At 44.4% G+C, this 19,718-nt stretch overlaps 1 protein-coding gene across 1 annotated transcript in view; it reads right to left on the bottom strand.

Annotated features, from left to right (window-relative positions):
* Positions 1 to 11,772, bottom strand: part of LOC115134292 (breast cancer anti-estrogen resistance protein 1-like) — a 132,113-nt gene extending 120,341 nt beyond the window's left edge. Inside the window, exon 1 of the mRNA XM_065022590.1 lies at positions 11,271 to 11,772. Coding sequence (XP_064878662.1) covers positions 11,271 to 11,282 — 12 coding nt within the window. The 5' untranslated portion in view covers positions 11,283 to 11,772. The remainder of the gene's footprint in view (positions 1 to 11,270) is intronic.
* Between the last annotated feature and the right edge of the window lie 7,946 nt (positions 11,773 to 19,718).

Genomic DNA, 19,718 nt, shown 5'->3' with positions numbered 1-19,718 from the left:
TCGAGTACTCGATTACACATGCCCTTAACTACTCCCCTCTCCTCCCTACACCCTCTCTCCATCCTCCTCTCCTTCCCCATCCCCATCCTCCTCTCTCTCTCCTTCCCCATCCCCCTCTCTCCATCCTCCTCTCTCTCTCTCTCCTTCCCCATCCCCACCCCCATCTCTCTCTCCTTCCCCATCCCCCTCTCTCTCTCCTTCCCCATCCCCTCTCTCTCTCCTTCCCCATCCCATCCCCCTCTCTCCATCCTCCTCTCTCTCTCCTTCCCCATCCCCCTCTCTCCATCCTCCTCTCTCTCTCTCTCCTTCCCCATCCCCCTCTCTCTCTCCTTCCCCATCCCCCTCTCTCTCTCCTTCCCCATCCCCATCTCTCTCTCCTTCCCCATCCCATCCCCCTCTCTCTCTCCTTCCCCATCCCCCCCTCTCTCTCTTCTCCTTCCCCATCCCCATCTCTCTCTCCTTCCCCATCCCATCCCCCCTCTCTCTCTCCTTCCCCATCCCCATCCCCCTCTCTCTCTCTCCTTCCCCATCCCCTCTCTCTCTCCTTCCCCATCCCATCCCCCTCTCTCCATCCTCCTCTCTCTCTCCTTCCCCATCCCCTCTCTCCATCCTCCTCTCTCTCTCTCTCCTTCCCCATCCCCTCTCTCTCTCCTTCCCCATCCCCATCTCTCTCTCCTTCCCCATCCCCATCCCCTCTCTCTCTCCTTCCCCATCCCCATCCCCCTCTCTCCAGCTCATGCTCTTCAGTTGACCCTTTCACTCGCACACTCGTTTATGCTGCCAACAGCTTTGCATTTCAAATGATGATCAATTCTCTGGACCAGCGCTGTCCTTCTCTGCCAAATTGACTGGCCAATTTCCAGCGAAATAAGTCGCTAAGCCTGCACCTAACCACGTTGGCGATAATGCACACGTGAGCGTGATCGATGGGCGGCCATTAACAGCGCCACAACGCAGATCAGCCAGGAGATTTACGAAGCCAGGGACGGGATGCTTTGGCAGAAGGAACAGACACAATACACACACGCTCTTGCCTGTCTGTCTGTCTGTCTCACAGCTGCTCAATTTGACCCTCACTTACCTCACACATATAGCATCGAGCAAAAAAAATGTGCACCAACATACTGTTCTTGACACCCGCATATGCACATCACACTGACACAAACATACCACTCTCTCCCCCTGTCATGAAGACAAGTATGCACGGCTAACGAGAAACACATAATGAGATGATGTGATTTAGAGAGCAGTGAAACAACGTGGAGGGGTTATTATGCTCTGACAGTCTAACCAGAAGGCACTGAGAAACCCTGGGTTTCATTATGGCTCTTATAAAGGCCACAGAGGAATATCAATTCAATTCAATTCAAGGGGCTTTATTGACATGGGAAACATATGTTAACATTGCCAAAGCAAGTGAAGAGATAATATACAAAAGTGAAATAAACAGTACAAATGAACAGTAAACATTACACTCACAGAAGTTCCAAACGAATAAAGACATTTCAAATGTCATATTGTGTCTATATACAGTGTTGTAACGATGTGCAAATGGTTAAAGTACATTTACATTTACATTTAAGTCATTTAGCAGACGCTCTTATCCAGAGCGACTTACAAAAGTACAAAAGGGAAAATAAATAAACATAAATATGGGTTGTATTTACAATGGTGTTTGTTCTTCACTAGTTGCCCTTTTCTTGTGGCAACAGGTCACAAATATTGCTGCTGTGATGGCACACTGTGGTATTTCACCCAATAGATATGGGGGTTTATCAAAATTTGATTTGTTTTTGAATTCTTGGTGGATCTGTGTAATCTGAGGGATATGTGTCTCTAATATGGTCATACATTTGGCAGGAGGTTAGGAGTCTCTCTCTCTCGCTCTCTCTCTCGCTCTCTCTCTCTCATCAGGAGGTCACAACTCTGTGGGAAGCCATCTCTGCCTCAGCGTGGCCCACATTCTCACAGGCTCATATCAAACAGGACAATATAAAAGCATAAGTAAGGACTTCTCCTCAGGGAGGTGAGTGCGGGATTGTGTTTTGTGATGGTGATTTTCCCTGGGAGGGAAGGCATAATACTTCTGACAACAGGGCTGAAATCCAGTGCTGTCTTTCTAGGCCAGATCACTGGGGACAAACCAGGAGACAGTGTGAGGAAAATGACACCAGGCTTTGAAATGAGAAGATAACTGCTTGGGTCTCACACTGAGTTGTATAAGGGTGGCAGGTAGCCTGGCGGGTAGGAGCGTTAGGCCAGTGAAAGGTTGCTGGATCAAATCCCAGAGCTGACAAGGCAAAAATCTGCCATTCTGCTCCTGAGCAAGGCAGTTAACCCACTGTTCCCCGGGCGCCGTTGACCTGGATGTTGATTAAGGCAGCCCCCCCCTGCACCGCTCCGATTCAGAGGGGTTGGGTTAAATGCAGAAGACACATTTCAGTTTAATGGATTCAGTTGTACAACTGACTAGGTATCCCCCTTTCCCTTTCCCGCACTGACCAATACACTGCATACTGTAAAGCCCATCACATACCAAGACAAAGGTTGTACAGCCCATCACATATCAAGACAAAGGCTGTACTGCCCATCATTAACCAAGACAAACGCTGTACTGCCCATCCTATACCAAGACAAAGGCTGTACTGCCCATCATTAACCAAGACAAAGGCTGTACTGCCCATCATTAACCAAGAAAAAGGCTGTACTGCCCATCATTAACCAAGACAAAGGCTGTACTGCCCATCATTAACCAAGACAAAGGCTGTACAGCCCATCATTAACCAAGACAAACGCTGTACTGCCCATCCTATACCAAGACAAAGGCTGTACTGCCCATCATTAACCAAGACAAACGCTGTACTGCCCATCATTAACCAAGACAAAGGCTGTACTGCCCATCATTAACCAAGACAAAAGCTGTACTGCCCATCATTAACCAAGACAAAGGCTGTACTGCCCATCATTAACCAAGACAAAGGCTGTACTGCCCATCATTAACCAAGACAAAGGCTGTACAGCCCATCATCATTACAGCCCATCACCAAGACAAAGGCTGTACTGCCCATCATTAACCAAGACAAAGGCTGTACAGCCCATCATTAACCAAGACAAACGCTGTACTGTCCATCCTATACCAAGACAAAGGTTGTACTGCCCATCATTAACCATGACAAAGGCTGTACAGCCCATCATTAACCAAGACAAACGCTGTACTGTCCATCCTATACCAAGACAAAGGTTGTACTGCCCATCATTAACCATGACAAAGGCTGTACAGCCCATCATTAACCAAGACAAAGGCTGTACTGCCCATCATTAACCAAGACAAAGGCTGTACAGCCCATCATTAACCAAGACAAAGGCTGTACAGCCCATCATTAACCAAGACAAAGGCTGTACTGCCCATCATTAACCAAGACAAAGGCTGTACAGCCCATCATTAACCAAGACAAACGCTGTACTGTCCATCCTATACCAAGACAAAGGTTGTACTGCCCATCATTAACCAAGACAAAGAGGAAGAAACTGGAATAAGAAGATTATGGGATAAACATGGAAAGAACAGCAGATGGGGAGGAGAGAAGGAAGGAGGGTGGGAGGGGGAGAGAAGGAGGGAGGAGAAGATGAGGGAGGAGAAGAAAGGGTGGGAGAAGAAGAGGAGGAGAGAAGAAGAGAGGAGGAGAGAGGGTAGGAGGAGGAGATGAGGGAGGAGAAGATGAGGGAGGAGAAGAGAAGGAGGGAGGAGGAGACGAGGGAGGAGAGAAGGAGGGAGGACGAGAGGAGGAGAGTAGGAGAAAGGGTGGGAGGAGGAGACGAGGGAGGAGAAGAAAGGGTGGGAGGAGGAGAGAAGGAGAGAGGAGGCGACGAGGGAGGAGAAGGGTGGGAGGAGGAGAGGAGAGAGGGTGAGAAGCGGAGAGAAGGAGGAGAAAGGGAAGGAGAGAGGGTGGGAGGAGGAGAGAAGGAGAGAGGAGGAGATGAGGGGGGAGAGAAGGAGGGAGGAGGAGAGGAGGAGGGAGATGGCTAGAATGATGGATAGGGATGAAGAGAACAGAGAAGAACAGAAAAAGAAAGAGATTGAGGGAGAGACGCCAAATAGTGGCGTTTGCTACTAGAAATAGCCAAGATAATAAATAACAGCAATAGCTACAGAGTCCTGGCTGAGAAATACATGACTGCTGCTGCCAGTCCACCACCACATAGACTGACAGAGAATCACACTGCTGAGCATTCACACACTTTCTCAGACAGAGGGTTTAACACATATAAGGATGTACACGCACAGAACGGAATTTCAGCACACAGTGCTATTCATTACTGAGCATTCCCACACTGACTCAGAAGGTTTCACACACACGCGCAAGTACTTGCAATGCCTTATGTAAGGAAGCATGTTGTTTTACTTCACACACACATCCCTCTGTTTGCTTGCTGTTGTATTTGTGCTGTTGCCAGTAGCTTCGATCTGTATTGTCAGTTTTGTCTTCCATTGTCTTTTGTTGTTGTGCTTTTTTAAACCCAGCCACCGTCCCACTGGAGGCCTTTTGCCTCTTGCCAGTCCATCATTGTAAATAATCATTTGTTCTTAATTGACTAGCCTGGTAAAAAAAAAATATTAAACATGCACAAACGATGCACACATATACATAAGTATGTACACAGTCCTCCCACAAGATACCAGATGATCACACACATACTGCATTGTGACAAGGGTTGATGGAGGACAGTAGAAGAATGTAAGCTCACATACATAGGGTAGCTCTCCCACACACACACTCATTCAATGTCCCACACATATCTACACACCCCTTTACACACACTCTCCTCTAAAACCCACATACATGTAGGTACGAACCAATACTCAATCTTCTTGCAGAATCTCTCTCTCTCTCGTACGCCCGCCCGCGCGCACGCACACGCACACACACACACACACACACACACACACACACACACACACACACACACACACACAGTCTCTCTTCAGTGAGTGAGCAGAGTGAGAAAAGTGAATTCCCCAGGGACCGTTGGAGCAGGAATGTTCTGGCATGCAGCAGTGGCTCTGCTCCTCCATTGTGTGTCTGACTGTTTGAGCGTGAGTGAGGACAGACTCCACACAGCCCCAGTCCCACCACACACACTGCTCTGCTCTATTGCTCTCCTCTTAGCCACAGGGGCTAGCTTTTCAGAAAGGCTGATGCTACCTCTTCTCCCTGAAATACTGGCAGTTCAACGATGGAAGGAGAAAAGTCAAGCAAGACGTATTAGCTGTAGATCAGATAAAACCAACCAGTCACAAGACATGGCCTTTAGTGGAGATTCATATGACAGGCTGACTGTGGATGGGTCCTTGGTATTAGTAGGTCAGCTGTGGCTGACTGATGATAGACACGCAATAGTCAATACCATTACTGAAATCTATAAGACCCTGGATAGGATGACTAGATAGCATCAGAACACCATTTCAGTGTACAGTGCTATTGGAATAGAAAATAACTGAATGATGAACAGTTGCTATGTGTGGTCCATTGACACCTGATGATGGTATATTTAGGGAAAAAGAGACATGTGGCAGTTTACATATGTATGCTTAAATGTTTATTCATATTTCTACCTGCAGCTGTTTATAGCATAAATATGATAATATCTCCTGAGCTGTCAGTTGTAAACAAATTGATGTGTCAGCTGACTGCTGGATTAAGATACTTCCTCAGTCAGTGTGTGCGTGTGTGTGTGTGTGTGTGTGTGTGTGTGTGTGTGTGTGTGTGTGTGCACGCGTGCGCGAGTACAAAAAACATGTTGACTCACCTTACTTGTAGAGAAACTCCAATGCTATCATGTTCTCTTTCATGTCGCCGAAACTGTCTATGACTCTGTCATACAGTAGACTACATGCTTTCAGTTGTTGTTGTCCTGGCTAAAATGCTTGCTCACTAGCCTAACTTCCTTTCATGGGCAATGATGAGCCAGCTAGTTAACCAGGGGCATACAGGCCAGGGGCATACAGGCCAGGGGCATACAGGCCAGGGGCACACAGGCCAGGGGCACACAGGCCAGGGGCATACAGGCCAGGGGCATACAGGCCAGGGGCATACAGGCCAGGGGCATACAGGCCAGGGGCACACAGGCCAGGGGCATACAGGCCAGGGGCATACAGGCCAGGGGCACACAGGCCAGGGGCATACAGGCCAGGGGCATACAGGCCAGGGGCATACAGGCCAGGGGCACACAGGCCAGGGGCATACAGGCCAGGGACACAATGTATGAATTTATGGTTGGATCAGAATCACCGTTATAATCATATAATCATTGTCCAGTAACAAGAATGAAGTAAAACCACAAGTCCAAATCAAATCCTTATCTCCATCCATGGCTAATTGAGGAAAGGGACAATTTCAACTAACAGGCTTCCCTTGATACTTTCTTTGGTACTCCAGGACCATACATTCAGCCTCTTGTGAATTGTGGGGAAATGATGAAACACAGACAGACAAAAGACCATTTATTTCAGTTTTTTTCTCCTGGTCAGTTTTTGGGGAAGCCTGGCTTCCCTTGGAAGAGAGGTTGTGTCTGAGTGTGTGTGTGACTGTGTGTGCGTGTTTCAATGCCTGTGTGGATATATACATGCATGTGTGTGTGTCTGAATTACAAATAGGCTACATCAACTGGTTGATGGTAGCTGGTTGCACTGTTGTAGTACATTGTATTCTATGCATTTTAGATGACTTATAAGCAACCTCACCTCCTGGGTAATAATGCATTTGCTGTGAGTTATGTGTACCTATCTAGTAGAATAGAGATTTACATGTGATAGACACAAAGAAGGAAGGGAGGCTGATGGCTAAATGTTGCCCATACAAATAGCCAGAGCCTGATAGGCGTTATGGAAATGCACCAAATTATGAATATGTATGTGGAGCATCATCTATGACAAGCGTCAAATGTCAGGCTTCTGAGAGGGAGATATGAGGGCTGTCGATAGAGCCCCGGCAGACGTCCCATTTAACCCCCTTGTGTCCTACATTGCATGGCTGCTGGCAAGGAGGGAGGGAGGGAGGGAGGGAGGGAGGGAGGGAGGGAGGGAGGGAGGGAGGGAGGGAGGGGCGAGAGAGACTGCAGCTGAGCGGAGATGTGCCCTTGGGGAAACTGAGCTCATATTAAAGATAAGAATACTCTGTACTCTGGTAGAGGTGCTACATTCTCAATAGGCCACATCAATTCATGGCATGTTATGAATGCCTGTACATACGGCTGCATGCATTCATGTATATAAGTTTGTAGACGACACAACAGTGGTAGGCCTGATCACCGACAACGACGAGACAGCCTATAGGGAGCAAGACTAAGGAGATGATTGTGGACTACAGGAAAAGGAGCACCGAGCACGTCCCCATTCTCATTGACGGGGCTGTAGTGAGGCAGGTTGAGAGCTTCAAATTCCTTGGTGTCCACATCAACAACAAACTAGATTGGTCCAAACACACCAAGACATGAAGAGGGCACGACAAAGCCTATTCCCCCTCAGGAAACTAAAAAGATTTGGCATGGGCCCTGAGATCCTCAAAAGGTTCTACAGCTGCAACATCGAGAGCATGGTTGCATCACTGCCTGGTACGGCAATTGCTCGGCCTCCGACCGCAAGGCACTTCAGAGGTTAGTGCACACGGCCCAGTACATCACTGGGGCAAAGCTGCCTGCCATCCAGGACCTCTACACCAGGCGGTGTCAGAGGAAGGCCCTAAAAATTGTCAAAGACCCCAGCCACCCCAGTCATAAACTGTTCTCTCTACTCCCGCATGGCAAGCGGTACCCGGAGTGCCAGGTCTAGGCCAAAATGCTTCTCAACAGTTTTTACCCCCAAGCCATAAGACTCCTGAGCAGGTAACCACTGGTTACCCGGACTATTTGCATTGTGTGCCCCATCCCGAACCCCTCTTTTACGCTGCTGCTATTCTCTGTTTATCTTATATGCTTATTCACTTTAACTATACATTCATGTACATACTACCTCAATTGAGCCGACCAACCAGTGCTCCCGCACATTGGCTAACTGGGCTATTTGCATTGTGTCCCACCACCTGCCAACCCCTCTTTTATGCTTCTGCTACTCTCTGTTCATCATATATGCACAGTCACTTTAACGATACCTACATGTACATACTACCTCAATAAGCCTGACTAACAGGTGTCTGTATAAAGCCTTGCTACTCTTTTTTCAAATGTCTTTCTACTATTGTTTTATTTCTTTACTTACTTACCTACACACACACACACACACACACACACACACACACACACACGAGCCTGTAAGTAAGCATTTCCCTGTAAGGTTTACACCTGTTGTATTCGGCGGACGTGACAAATAAACTTTGATTTGATTTTATATCTGTCTATATGTCTCATTGTACTGTATTCAGGACATTCAAGCATGCTACACTGTAAACTATAATAGTAATAGCCTAGGATAGGATAAAGTAATCCTTCTCACCCCCCCCCCTTAAAAGTTTTAGATGCACTATTGTAAAGTGGCTGCTCCACTGGATGTCATAAGGTGAATGCACCAATTTGTAAGTCGCTCTGGATAAGAGCGTCTGCTAAATGACTTAAATGTAATGTAATGTAGCAACCTATATACAGTACATGTAGCATGAAAATAAAACACTGGGAAAACAATTGATGCTATTATATTCTACGTATAGTAAATCAGTGGATTACAACCTGCAAATGTTAAATGCATAATATCAAAGGAGGGATGACTAAAAAGCCACAGATGTGAATGGTGAATGACAGGGTGTTTAGCATCTAAGCCTTGCAGCGTTGGAACATTGGGACCCCTGCTACTAGCCAACTGGGACTTCATGTTCACCTAAGCATGCTTAACTCTATGGGCTGATCCCATCCAAACATCAGTTTAATTTCCCTCATAATATGGTTGACTGGAGGAATTAACCCATCAAATACAGCAGGAGGATACTCTCCACGGGGACTCCCAGTCTATTAGAATTCTGGCAGGCCATCGAGGGAATACACCCATCACCCAAGCAACAACATCGGATGCGTTGAAAAATCTGCATTCCCAATAAGACGATACAGACTAAAATGTAGCCTATAGCAGATGTTATATTGACAGCTATAACATTGTAATAACAATGTTACTACACTATTACCGCAATAATAGTAGTGTACAAATGGAAATGAGCTGTTATACACCAGCCATCTTCCAAAACACCCCCATATCTAACTTGATTTCTATGGGAAATCTTAAATGATATCTACGCAATAGAAAAGTGTGCAAGAATGATTTGTCCACTGGGTTAGGTGGACAGTCATACCATGGCCCTGTCTGTTTGTCTTTGATTTCCCAGTGACATGTGTGGCAGCCAGGTGAAGGGGCTCAGACTAGTTGGCATGGATATGAGGGAGTCATTACAGTGCTGGGTTTACCGATGGTGTTTAGGAGACTCGTCATCCTGTCTGCACAGAGAACAGCAGCTGTTGCCATCAAACCCGGGCCGCAAGGCATGGGATTTGCAATCTGGACTGTGTTTGTTGAATACAGCGCAGAGTAGCTACAGTCGCTGAGGGTAAAAACATATGTACAAACCAAACACAGTCCTACTCAAGAGTATAATACATACACTCTTAGGAAAAAGGGATCTTCATCTGTCCCCAAAGGAGAACCCTTTTAGTTCAAGGTAGAACCCTTTTTGGTTGCAGGTAGAGCCCTTTTGGGTTCCATGTAGAACCCTGTGTGGAAAGGGTTCTACCTGGAACCCAAAGTGCTCTACGTGGAACCAAAAATAGTTATTCAAAGGGTTCTCCTATGAGGACAGCTGAAGAACCCTTTTAGGTTCTGGATATAACCGTTTTTTCTAAAAGTGTAGCCTAATACAGTTAGTGATTCATAATGTGCTCAAACACTTAGCAAAGCAAACAAGGAAATAACGCTTGTTCATTACACATTTACATCGCTGTAATTGAATGAGGCTATAAGCATGGGTGATTTAAGCAATAAGGCACGAAGGGGTGTGGGGGTTTGTGGTATATTGCCAATATACCACGGCTAAGGGCTGTTCTTATGCCAGACGTAACACGGAGTGCCTGGATACAGCCCTTAGCCGTGGTATATTGGCAATATACCACAAACCCCCAAGGTGCCTTATTGCTATTATAAACTGGTCACCAACATAATTAGAGCAGCAAAAATAAATGTTTGTCATACCCGTGGTATTAGGTCTGTTATACCATGGCTTTTAGCCAATCAGCATGGCTCGAACCACCCAGTTCATAAAATGGTATATATCATGTCTCCAGATGATCTACATGCAAAGATGCCTCCATATATCTCAGTGTTTAGGAGACAACCCTGTAATCAGCACATTTTACTCCCTAAGCCTGACAGGGAAAACAATGAGTTCTGAATTTCAAGCAGCAAGATACACAAACTTGGAATCTCTTCACAAACTGCTAGGGTTGAGATGTGTATTGCCGAAGGAATCTTCACACAGGTTAGAGCACGCTGTTTTATCTGTGTGCATAACAACACATGCCAAGCTAGATAGAACAGTGCTTAGCCAAGGGGAACAGTCATATCCTGAATATCTACACACACCTACAGTACACCACCCAAATACAAATCAAAGGATGGAACTGGTACCTTTTGATATGATTAGGGGTACACAATTGGGCTATTTACTGATTTGCAGGCTGTTGGATTAATGGTGCAAGGCAACAGGAAACACAACAGAAAAAAGACAACAGAAAGCAAAAATGGTCTCCAGCAAAACTGCATATTCCTGATCCTATTCACATAACTTCATAATCACTACAAACATGTTGAAGTGTCCAAGTCCAATACGTTTGGCCTTAGACTCAAACTATACAGGTGGTTACATAATTGCAGTAAAGTTTCAACTTTACTTTCAAACTCAGGCTGCAACGTTGGCACTCCTACAAGTCCAATTTGACAGTTTGCCAACAGCCTGACAGCTAGCAGTGTGCGTTGGAGCTTGCACTCCTAGTGTGGACATTTTTACAAATTAGAGAAACATTGAAAATACATATCTCATATCATTATAACAGTGGTATTACAATTATACTACAAAAGTAATACACGAGACGTAGCATACTCATCACTGACACATAGCCTAGTGCATTTCAAATGCCAGAGCAGCAAAGGAAATTACACTTGGCCACATTGTATCGCTGACTATGTGTAGTCAACAAAAGTTCATGCCAAATTTAAAATCGAACCTTTAAATAAGACTTACCGGAACAGACATCTTGTGATGAGTTGTAAGAGTAGGCTATGCCTCTCCTAGGCTACTTAATAATGAATAGGTTATTTAAAACAAGCAGTGGACTACTTTTCACCAGAAAAAAACTACTTTTCTTCAGGACTCCTTCGATGTCAGGCTTTATTCCATGCTTTTCCTTTCAAATGTATCTACGTCGGTGACAGTTCACCGTACAGGTCGAGTTTGGAATGAATGTCAGGGATATGTGGTGGGATTTTCCAAGCTAGGAGCAGCCCACCAAATGCGGCGAAGTCCACCTCATGAACGTCCAGAGTACCCGTGTCTCCAATACCGCAAACACGTTCTCCTATTGTTCTTCTATGTCACACGTTTCGTTTATCCTCCCAAGAATCCAATGTATAAAACAAATATAATAATGTTTTAAATCGCACCAGTGTCATACAGAAGGGGAAAAAATGTTGCTCAACAATCTTGCTGCGGCCAGGTTGGGCGGCTGCGTGTATCACTGCTGCTGCTGCTGCCGTTCTAATGGAATCATCAAGTTTTATTTAAAGGGATGGTCTCCTTTTTTCCACCATCAAAAAGAAGATGCAGCAATAAGCTCGTTTAAAAAAATCGTGATACGGCTATAGCTTGCCCTAATTGATCCTGTTAAACTCATGTGCTTTTGCATTTGATTTTTTAAAAATCTATTGAATTCTATGCATTTACATCAGAATAATTTCTGAGTTCCCCAAGGTTGCCCCTTAAAGGGAATGTCTATATTGTTGTCGGCTGCTGGAGTGAATTGTCCAATAGGCTACATTTATGGAAATGTACCACATCTGAAAGAGAGGTTGTTGTCAAATGTATTGCAATAATTAATGTGAAGTTTAATCACTGAAACATTTAGTTATACAATAACGTAGCCTAACCTAGGCTACATGCCTAGGTGGAAGTGCAGGTGTCTTTTGAAGTGATTTTGAGACATCACAAATCACCTTATGCACTGCTCTATGATCACCCTCTTCAAATGCATAAGCACTATTGACCCTAATAAGCACGTCCATGGTAGGAATAACAGACAGTTTGATCCATTGGGAGACACATTTATAAGCCTTTTTATAAGACATTGTAAAGGCTCAAATATGCTTATAAGAAGTTCTAAGGAATTATACCTGGATGAAGTGTTACCAAAGCCTTTAGGAGCTTCCAGTGGTTGGATAGCAGGGAGGGAAGGCATACTGACTATTTGCTCCTGCTGTTATTTGAGATTCTTGTGCCAGTGATTGTTTATAACTATCCTCCCAAAGGTGTTGGCTATTTTAAAATCAGCTTCCCCGTTTGAAAACGAAGCCCTTGGTGAGAGACAGCTACACATGCTTGGAGGTGAAGTGTGTGCCAGATACCTTACATGACCAAAAGTATGTGGACACCTGCTCGTCGAACATCTCAGTCCAAAATAATAGGCATTAATATGGAATTGGTCCTCCCTTTGCTGCTAAAACCGCCTCCACTCTTCTGGGAAAGCTTTAGACTAGATGTTGGAACATTGCTGCAGGGACTTGCTTCCATTCAGCCACAAGAGCATTAGTGAGTTCGGGCACTGATGTTGGGCAATTAGGCCTGGCTCACAGTCAGCATTCCAATTCATGCCAAAGGTGTTCGATGGGGATGAGGTCAGGGCTCTGTGCGGGCCAGTCAAGTTCTTCCACACTGATCTCGACAAACCATTTCTGTATGGACCTCACTTTGTGCACAGGGGCACTGTCATGCTGAAACAGGAAAGGGCCTTCCCCAAACTGTTGCTACAAAGTTGGAAGCTCAGAATCGTCTAGAACGTAAGTTTATGCTGTAGCGTTAAGATTTCCCTTCACTGTAACTAAGGGGCCTAGCCCGAACCATGAAAAACAGCCCCAGACCATTGTTCCTCCTCCACCAAACGTGTTTTTACTGCTCCAGAGTCCAATGCCTTTGAGCTGTACACCACTCCAGCCAACGCTTGGCATTGCACATGGTGATTTTAGGCTTGTGTGTGGCTGCTCAGCCATGGAAACCCATTTCATTCATCTCCAGACAAATAGTTATTGTGCTGACGGAACTCGGTAGTGAGCGTTGCAACCGAGGACAGACGAGTTCTGTGAGCTTGTGTGGCCTACCACTTTGCAGCTGGACCGTTGTTGCTCCTAGACGTTTCCACTTCACAAAAACAGCACTTACAGTTCCAGGGGCAGCACAAGCAGGACAGAAATTGGACAAACAGACTTATGAATTTAAAACACAGATTCAACCACAAAAACCAGAGGGGTTTTCAAATTCCTCGCAAAGGGCACCTATTGGTAGATATGTAAGAGAAAAAAAGCTGACAATAAAATCCTGTTGAGCATGGTGAAGTTATTAATTACACTTTGGGTAGTGTATAAATACACCCGGGGCGCATTTAGGGTTTAAATTGAGATTTTGTAGGTGTTTAAGTCAGGGTCAGTGTGTGGGTAAAGATTTGTGTTTGAGTAAGGTTTGAGGATTAAAGGTTACAGTAGGTTCTTCACACTAATAAGACTCCTTTCCATTGACAACAGCAGCAACGGTCTACAATCTATATAAATGTTGCTTCTCAGCCATCTCTCTCTTCCACATTCCCTTGGCCTTTAATCTGATCTTCATGTCTTCTTTATCCGGGGCGGCAGGGTAGCCTAGTGGTTAGAACGTTGAACTAGTAACCGAAAGGTTGCAAGTTCGAATCCCTGAGCTGACAAGGTACAAATCTGTCGTTCTGCCCCTGAACAGGCAGTTAACCCACTGTTCCTAGGCCGTCATTGAAAATAAGAATTTGTTCTTAACTGACTTGCCTAGTAAAATAAAGGTAATTTTTTTATTTTTAAATCCATCCTCTTCCCTTTTCCTTCAATCTGTCGTTTTGTCACGAGGCAAGGCTCATAGTAAAGACTAAGTCAATTAGATTAAGTTTGATAAGCTTTATTGTTCTACTGGAGGAAGATATTTTGGCATCATCGTCAAGCACAGGTTGCACACAAGTATTTCATGTTCACCTTCGTACATGATAGCAAGTTAGATGAGGTGAAGAGCAGTAAAATTAAACTGAGCAAAATAAACGGTGACAAAGTTGAGAGTTTAAAATGCATTTGAAGGGTAACAGCAAGGTGGAAGTGAGCAGTCAGCGAAGGAAGGAGACAAGCTGGGAAAATTACTTGGGGCTCACAAAGTCACTTAACCATCCAAGAGAAGTAACAGAAAATATGAGAGAAGGTGTATTTGAATAAGTATGAGGATGTCTTGCTCTCCACAGCTCTGGAGAGTGTACTGGCCTCTCTAGGAGTGTGTGTGTGTGAGGGGGGGAATTGAATAAAGATGAGGATGACTGCTCCTCTCCTGACTCCGTGTAAGACGGCGAGAGACAGAGAGGAGAGAGAGAGTGAGGTGGTGTGTGTGTGTGTGTGTAACAGCAGTGTAGAATGGATCATGCAGGCCTCTGCAGACCTAGTTTCTGCTTTGGTGTGTGCTGGTGTTGAGGCAGCTTGTAATGAGATGTGCCAGTGATGAAGAGGAAATGTAATGCAGGAGGCACACACACCTCCACCGGGGAACCTGCTGCCTGCCTCCTACAAAGGCCTACACTGAGTATACCAAACATTAGGAACACCTTCCTAATATTGAGTTACACCCCTCCCCTTTCCCCCTCAGAACAGCCTCAATTCATGGGGGGATGGACTCCCACATTTGTGTCAAGTTGGCTGGATGTCCTTTGGGTGGTGGACCATTCTTGATACACACAGGAAACTGTTGAGTGTGAAAAGCCCAGCGGTGTTGCAGTTCTTGACACAAACCGATGAGCCTGTCACCTACTACCATACCCTGTTCAAAGGCACTTAAATATTTTGTCTTGCCCATTCACCCTTTGAATGGCACACATACACAATCCATGTCTCAAGGCTTAAAAATCATTCTTTAACCTGTCTCCTACACTTCTTCTACACTGATTGAAGTGGATTTAACAAGTGACGTCAATAAGGGATCATAGCTTTCACCTGGATTCACCTGGTCAGTCTGTCATGGAAAGAGCAGGTGTTCTTAATGTTTTGTATTCTTAGTGTATATAGCATATAGAATAATCTCCATCAATTTGTTAAAAAAGTATACTCGGCCATCGCAGACATTATATGGGCAAATAAAACTCATAGAATAAAAAGGGAAGTTTTACATCTCCCAAAGTGTGAGGGTGGTTTTAACCTCCCAGATATGGAATTGTATCAACTCACCGCCCAGGGCTTTTACTTGAGGCATATAGTTTAGTGCACTAAAGAGGAACAATGGGTACATATTGAAGATGTACATGCTCATCCCCAGAATCTTTTCACATGTCTGTTTTCAAAGGATAAAGCTAAGAACATTAACAACTTCATAGTTAAGAACACTATAACAATATGGAGGAAAATTAAAAGGATTCTACAAGAACCAATATCACTCCCTAAAAACACAACCATATGGAACAGTCCTTGGATAGCTTTTCAGAATGCACCGATAAAATTGGTCCACATGGAAACCTAAAAGGTATAGAAACCGTAAATTACTTGGTAATAGGAAATACATTTATTTACATCACAGAATTAAAAAGCAATTTTGCACTGATCAATGAAAATACTTTAAAATATAGTGCCTTAAGAAAGTATTCACACTACTTTACTTTTTCCACATTTCATTGTTACAGCCTGTATTTAAAAAGAGTTAAACTGATATTTTCTGTTCCTGTCTTACACACAATACCCCATAATATCAAAGTGGATTATTTTTGTATATATATATTTTTTAACTCATTTATAAAAAATGTAATGCTGAAATGTGGAGAATCAATAAGTGTACAACCCCTTTGTTAGTAGAAATTTGCTTAACAAGTCACATAATAGGTGTGCAATAATAGTTTTTCACATGATTTTTGAATGACTAACTTATTTCTGTACACCACATATAGAATTATCTGTAAGGTTTGAGACAACAACCTCAGTGGAGGATTAAAGGTTACAGTAGGTTCTTCACACTAATAAGACTCCTTTCCATTGACAACAGCAGCAACGGTCTACAATCTATATAAATGTTGCTTCTCAGCCATCTCTCTCTTCCACATTCCCTTGGCCTTTAATCTGATCTTCATGTCTTCTTCATCCATCCTCTTCCCTTTTCCTTAAATCTGTCGTTTTGTCACGAGGCAAGGCTCATAGTAAAGACTAAGTCAATTAGATTAAGTTTGATAAGCTTTATTGTTCTACTGGAGGAAGATATTTTGGCATCATCGTCAAGCACAGGTTGCACACAAGTATTTCAAGTTCACCTTCGTACATGATAGCAAGTTAGATGAGGTGAAGAGCGGTAAAATTAAACTGAGCAAAATAAACGGTGACAAAGTTGAGAGTTTAAAATGCATTTGAAGGGTAACAGCAAGGTGGAAGTGAGCAGTCAGTGAAGGAAGGAGACAAGCTGGGAAAATTACTTGGGGCTCACAAAGTCACTTAACCATTCAAGAGAAGTAACAGAAAACATGAGAGAAGGTGTATTTGAATAAGTATGAGGATGTCTTGCTCTCCACAGCTCTGGGGAGTGTACTGGCCTCTCTAGGAGTGTGTATGCATGTACAGTACCAGTCAAAAGTTTGGACACACATACTCATTCAAGGGTTTTTTCTTTATTATTTTCGACATTGTAGAATAATAGTGAAGACATCAAAACTATGAAATAACACAACAAAAAATTGTTAAACAAAATCTAAATATATTTTATGTTTGAGATTCTTCCAAGTAGCCACCCTTTGCCTTAATGACAGTTTTGCACACTCTTGGCATTCTCTCAATCAGCTTCATGAGGTAGTCACCTGGAATGCATTTAAATTAACAGGTGTGCCTTGTTAAAAGTTATTTTGTGGAATTTATTTCCTTAATGCCAATCAGTTGTGTTTTGACAAGGTAGTGGTGGAATACAGAAGATAGCCCTATCTGGTAAAAGACCAAGTCCATATTATGGCAAGAACAGCTCAAATAAGCAAAGAGAAACGACAGTCCATCATTTCTTTAAGACATGAAGGTCAGTCAATGCGGAACATTAAGAACTTTGAACGTTTCTTCAAGTGCAGTCGCAAAAACCATCAATTGCTATGATGAAACTGGCTCTCATGAGGACCGCCACAGGAAAGGAAGACCCAGAGTCACCTCTGCTGCGCAGAGGATAAGTTCAGAAGAGTTACCAGCCTCAGAATTTGCAGCCCAAATAAATATTTCAAGTAGGTCAAGTAACAGACACATGTCAACATCAACTGTTCAGAGGAGACTGCGTGAATCAGGCCTTCATGGTCGAATTGCTGCAAAGAAACCACTACCAATAAGAATAAGTGACTTGCTTTGGCCAAGAAACACAGCAATGGACATTAGACCGATGGAAATCTATCCTTTGGTCTGATGAGTCCAAATTTGAGATGTTTGGTTCCAACCGCCGTGTCTTTGTGAGACGCAGAGTAGGTGAATGGATCTCTGCATGTGTGGTTCCCACCGGGAAGCATGGAGGTGGTGTGATGATGCTTTGCTGTTGACACTGTCAGCACACTGTGTGCAATAATAGTGTTTAATTTTTGAATGACTACCTCATCTCTGTACCCCACACCCTACAAATGGTCCCTCAGTCGAGCAGTGCATTTCAAACACAGATTCAACCACAAATAGCAGGGAGGTTTTCCAATAAAAAAAAATGTAAAAACAGACATTGAATATCCCTTTGAGCATGGTGAAGTTATTTATTACAATTTGGGTTGTGTATCAATACACAGTCACTACAAAGATACAGGTATCCTTCCAAACTCAGTTGCCGGAGAACAGGGAAACCGCTCAGGGATTTCACCATGAGGCCAATGGTGACTTTAAAGTAGTTAGAGTTTAATGGCTGTGATAGTTTTCTCCTGAGGATGGATCAACAACATTGCAGTTACTTCACAATACTAACCTAATTTACAGAGCGAAAAGAAGGAAGCCTGTACAAAACAAAAATATTCCAAAACAGGCATCCTGTTTGCATCAAGGTACTAACGTTATACTGCAGAAAATGTGGAAAAGCAATTTACTTTTTGTCCTGACTACAAAGAGTTATGTATGGGGCAAATCCAATAGAACACGAACCACCCTTGCTGTCTCTGCCTGGCCGGTTCCCCTCTTTCCACTGGGATTCTCTGCCTCTAACCCTATTACAGGGGCTGAGTCACTGGCTTACTGGGGCTCTCTCATGCCGTCCCTGGAGGGGGTGCGTCACCTGAGTGGGTTGATTCACTGTTGTGGTCATCCTGTCTGGGTTAGCGCCCCCCCCCCCTTGGGTTGTGCCGTGGCGGAGATCTTTGTGGGCTATACTCAGCCTTGTCTCAGGATGGTAAGTTGGTGGTTGAAGATATCCCTCTAGTGGTGTGGGGGCTGTGCTTTGGCAAAGTGGGTGGGGTTATATCCTTCCTGTTTGGCCCTGTCCGGGGGTGTCCTCGGATGGGGCCACAGTGTCTCCTGACCCCTCCTGTCTCAGCCTCCAGTATTTATGCTGCAGTAGTTTATGTGTCGGGGGGCTGGGGTCAGTTTGTTACATCTGGAGTACTTCTCCTGTCCTATTCGGTGTCCTGTGTGAATCTAAGTGTGCGTTCTCTAATTCTCTCCTTCTTTCTCTCTCTCGGAGGACCATGCCCCAGGACTACCTGACATGATGACTCCTTGCTGTCCCCAGTCCACCTGGCCATGCTGCTGTTCCAGTTTCAACTGACCTGAGCCCTAAGACCATGCTCCAGGACTAACTGACATGATGACTCCTTGCTGTCCCCAGTCCACCTGGCCATGCTGCTGCTCCAGTTTCAACTTCCACCTGACTGTGCTGCTGCTCCAGTTTCAACTGTTCTGCCTTATTATTATTCGACCATGCTGGTCATTTATGAACATTTGAACATCTTGGCCATGTTCTGTTATAATCTCCACCCGGCACAGCCAGAAGAGGACTGGCCACCCCACATAGCCTGGTTCCTCTCTAGGTTTCTTCCTAGGTTTTGGCCTTTCTAGGGAGTTTTTCCTAGCCACCGTGCTTCTACACCTGCATTGCTTGCTGTTTGGGGTTTTAGGCTGGGTTTCTGTACAGCACTTTGAGATATCAGCTGATGTACGAAGGGCTATATAAATAAATTTGATTTGAACACGTCAGAGTACAACTCTCCAAATTTACATGCAGTGTTGGCTGCATCATGTTGTGGGTATGCTTGTAATCGTTAAGGACTGGGGAGTTTTTCAGGATAAAAAAAAATAAATGGAATGGAGCTAAATCCTAGAGGAAAACCTGGTTCAGTCTGCTTTCCACCAGATACTGGGAGATTAATTCCCCTTTCAGCAGAACAATAACCTAAAACAAGGCCAAATCTACACTTACTAAGAAGACAGTGAATATTCCTGAGTTTCCGATTTGCAG

Source organism: Oncorhynchus nerka, linkage group LG9a (assembly GCF_034236695.1).
Source record: "Oncorhynchus nerka isolate Pitt River linkage group LG9a, Oner_Uvic_2.0, whole genome shotgun sequence".
Classification (NCBI taxonomy): Eukaryota; Metazoa; Chordata; class Actinopteri; order Salmoniformes; family Salmonidae; genus Oncorhynchus; species Oncorhynchus nerka.
This window is presented reverse-complemented; position numbering and strand designations above follow the sequence as displayed.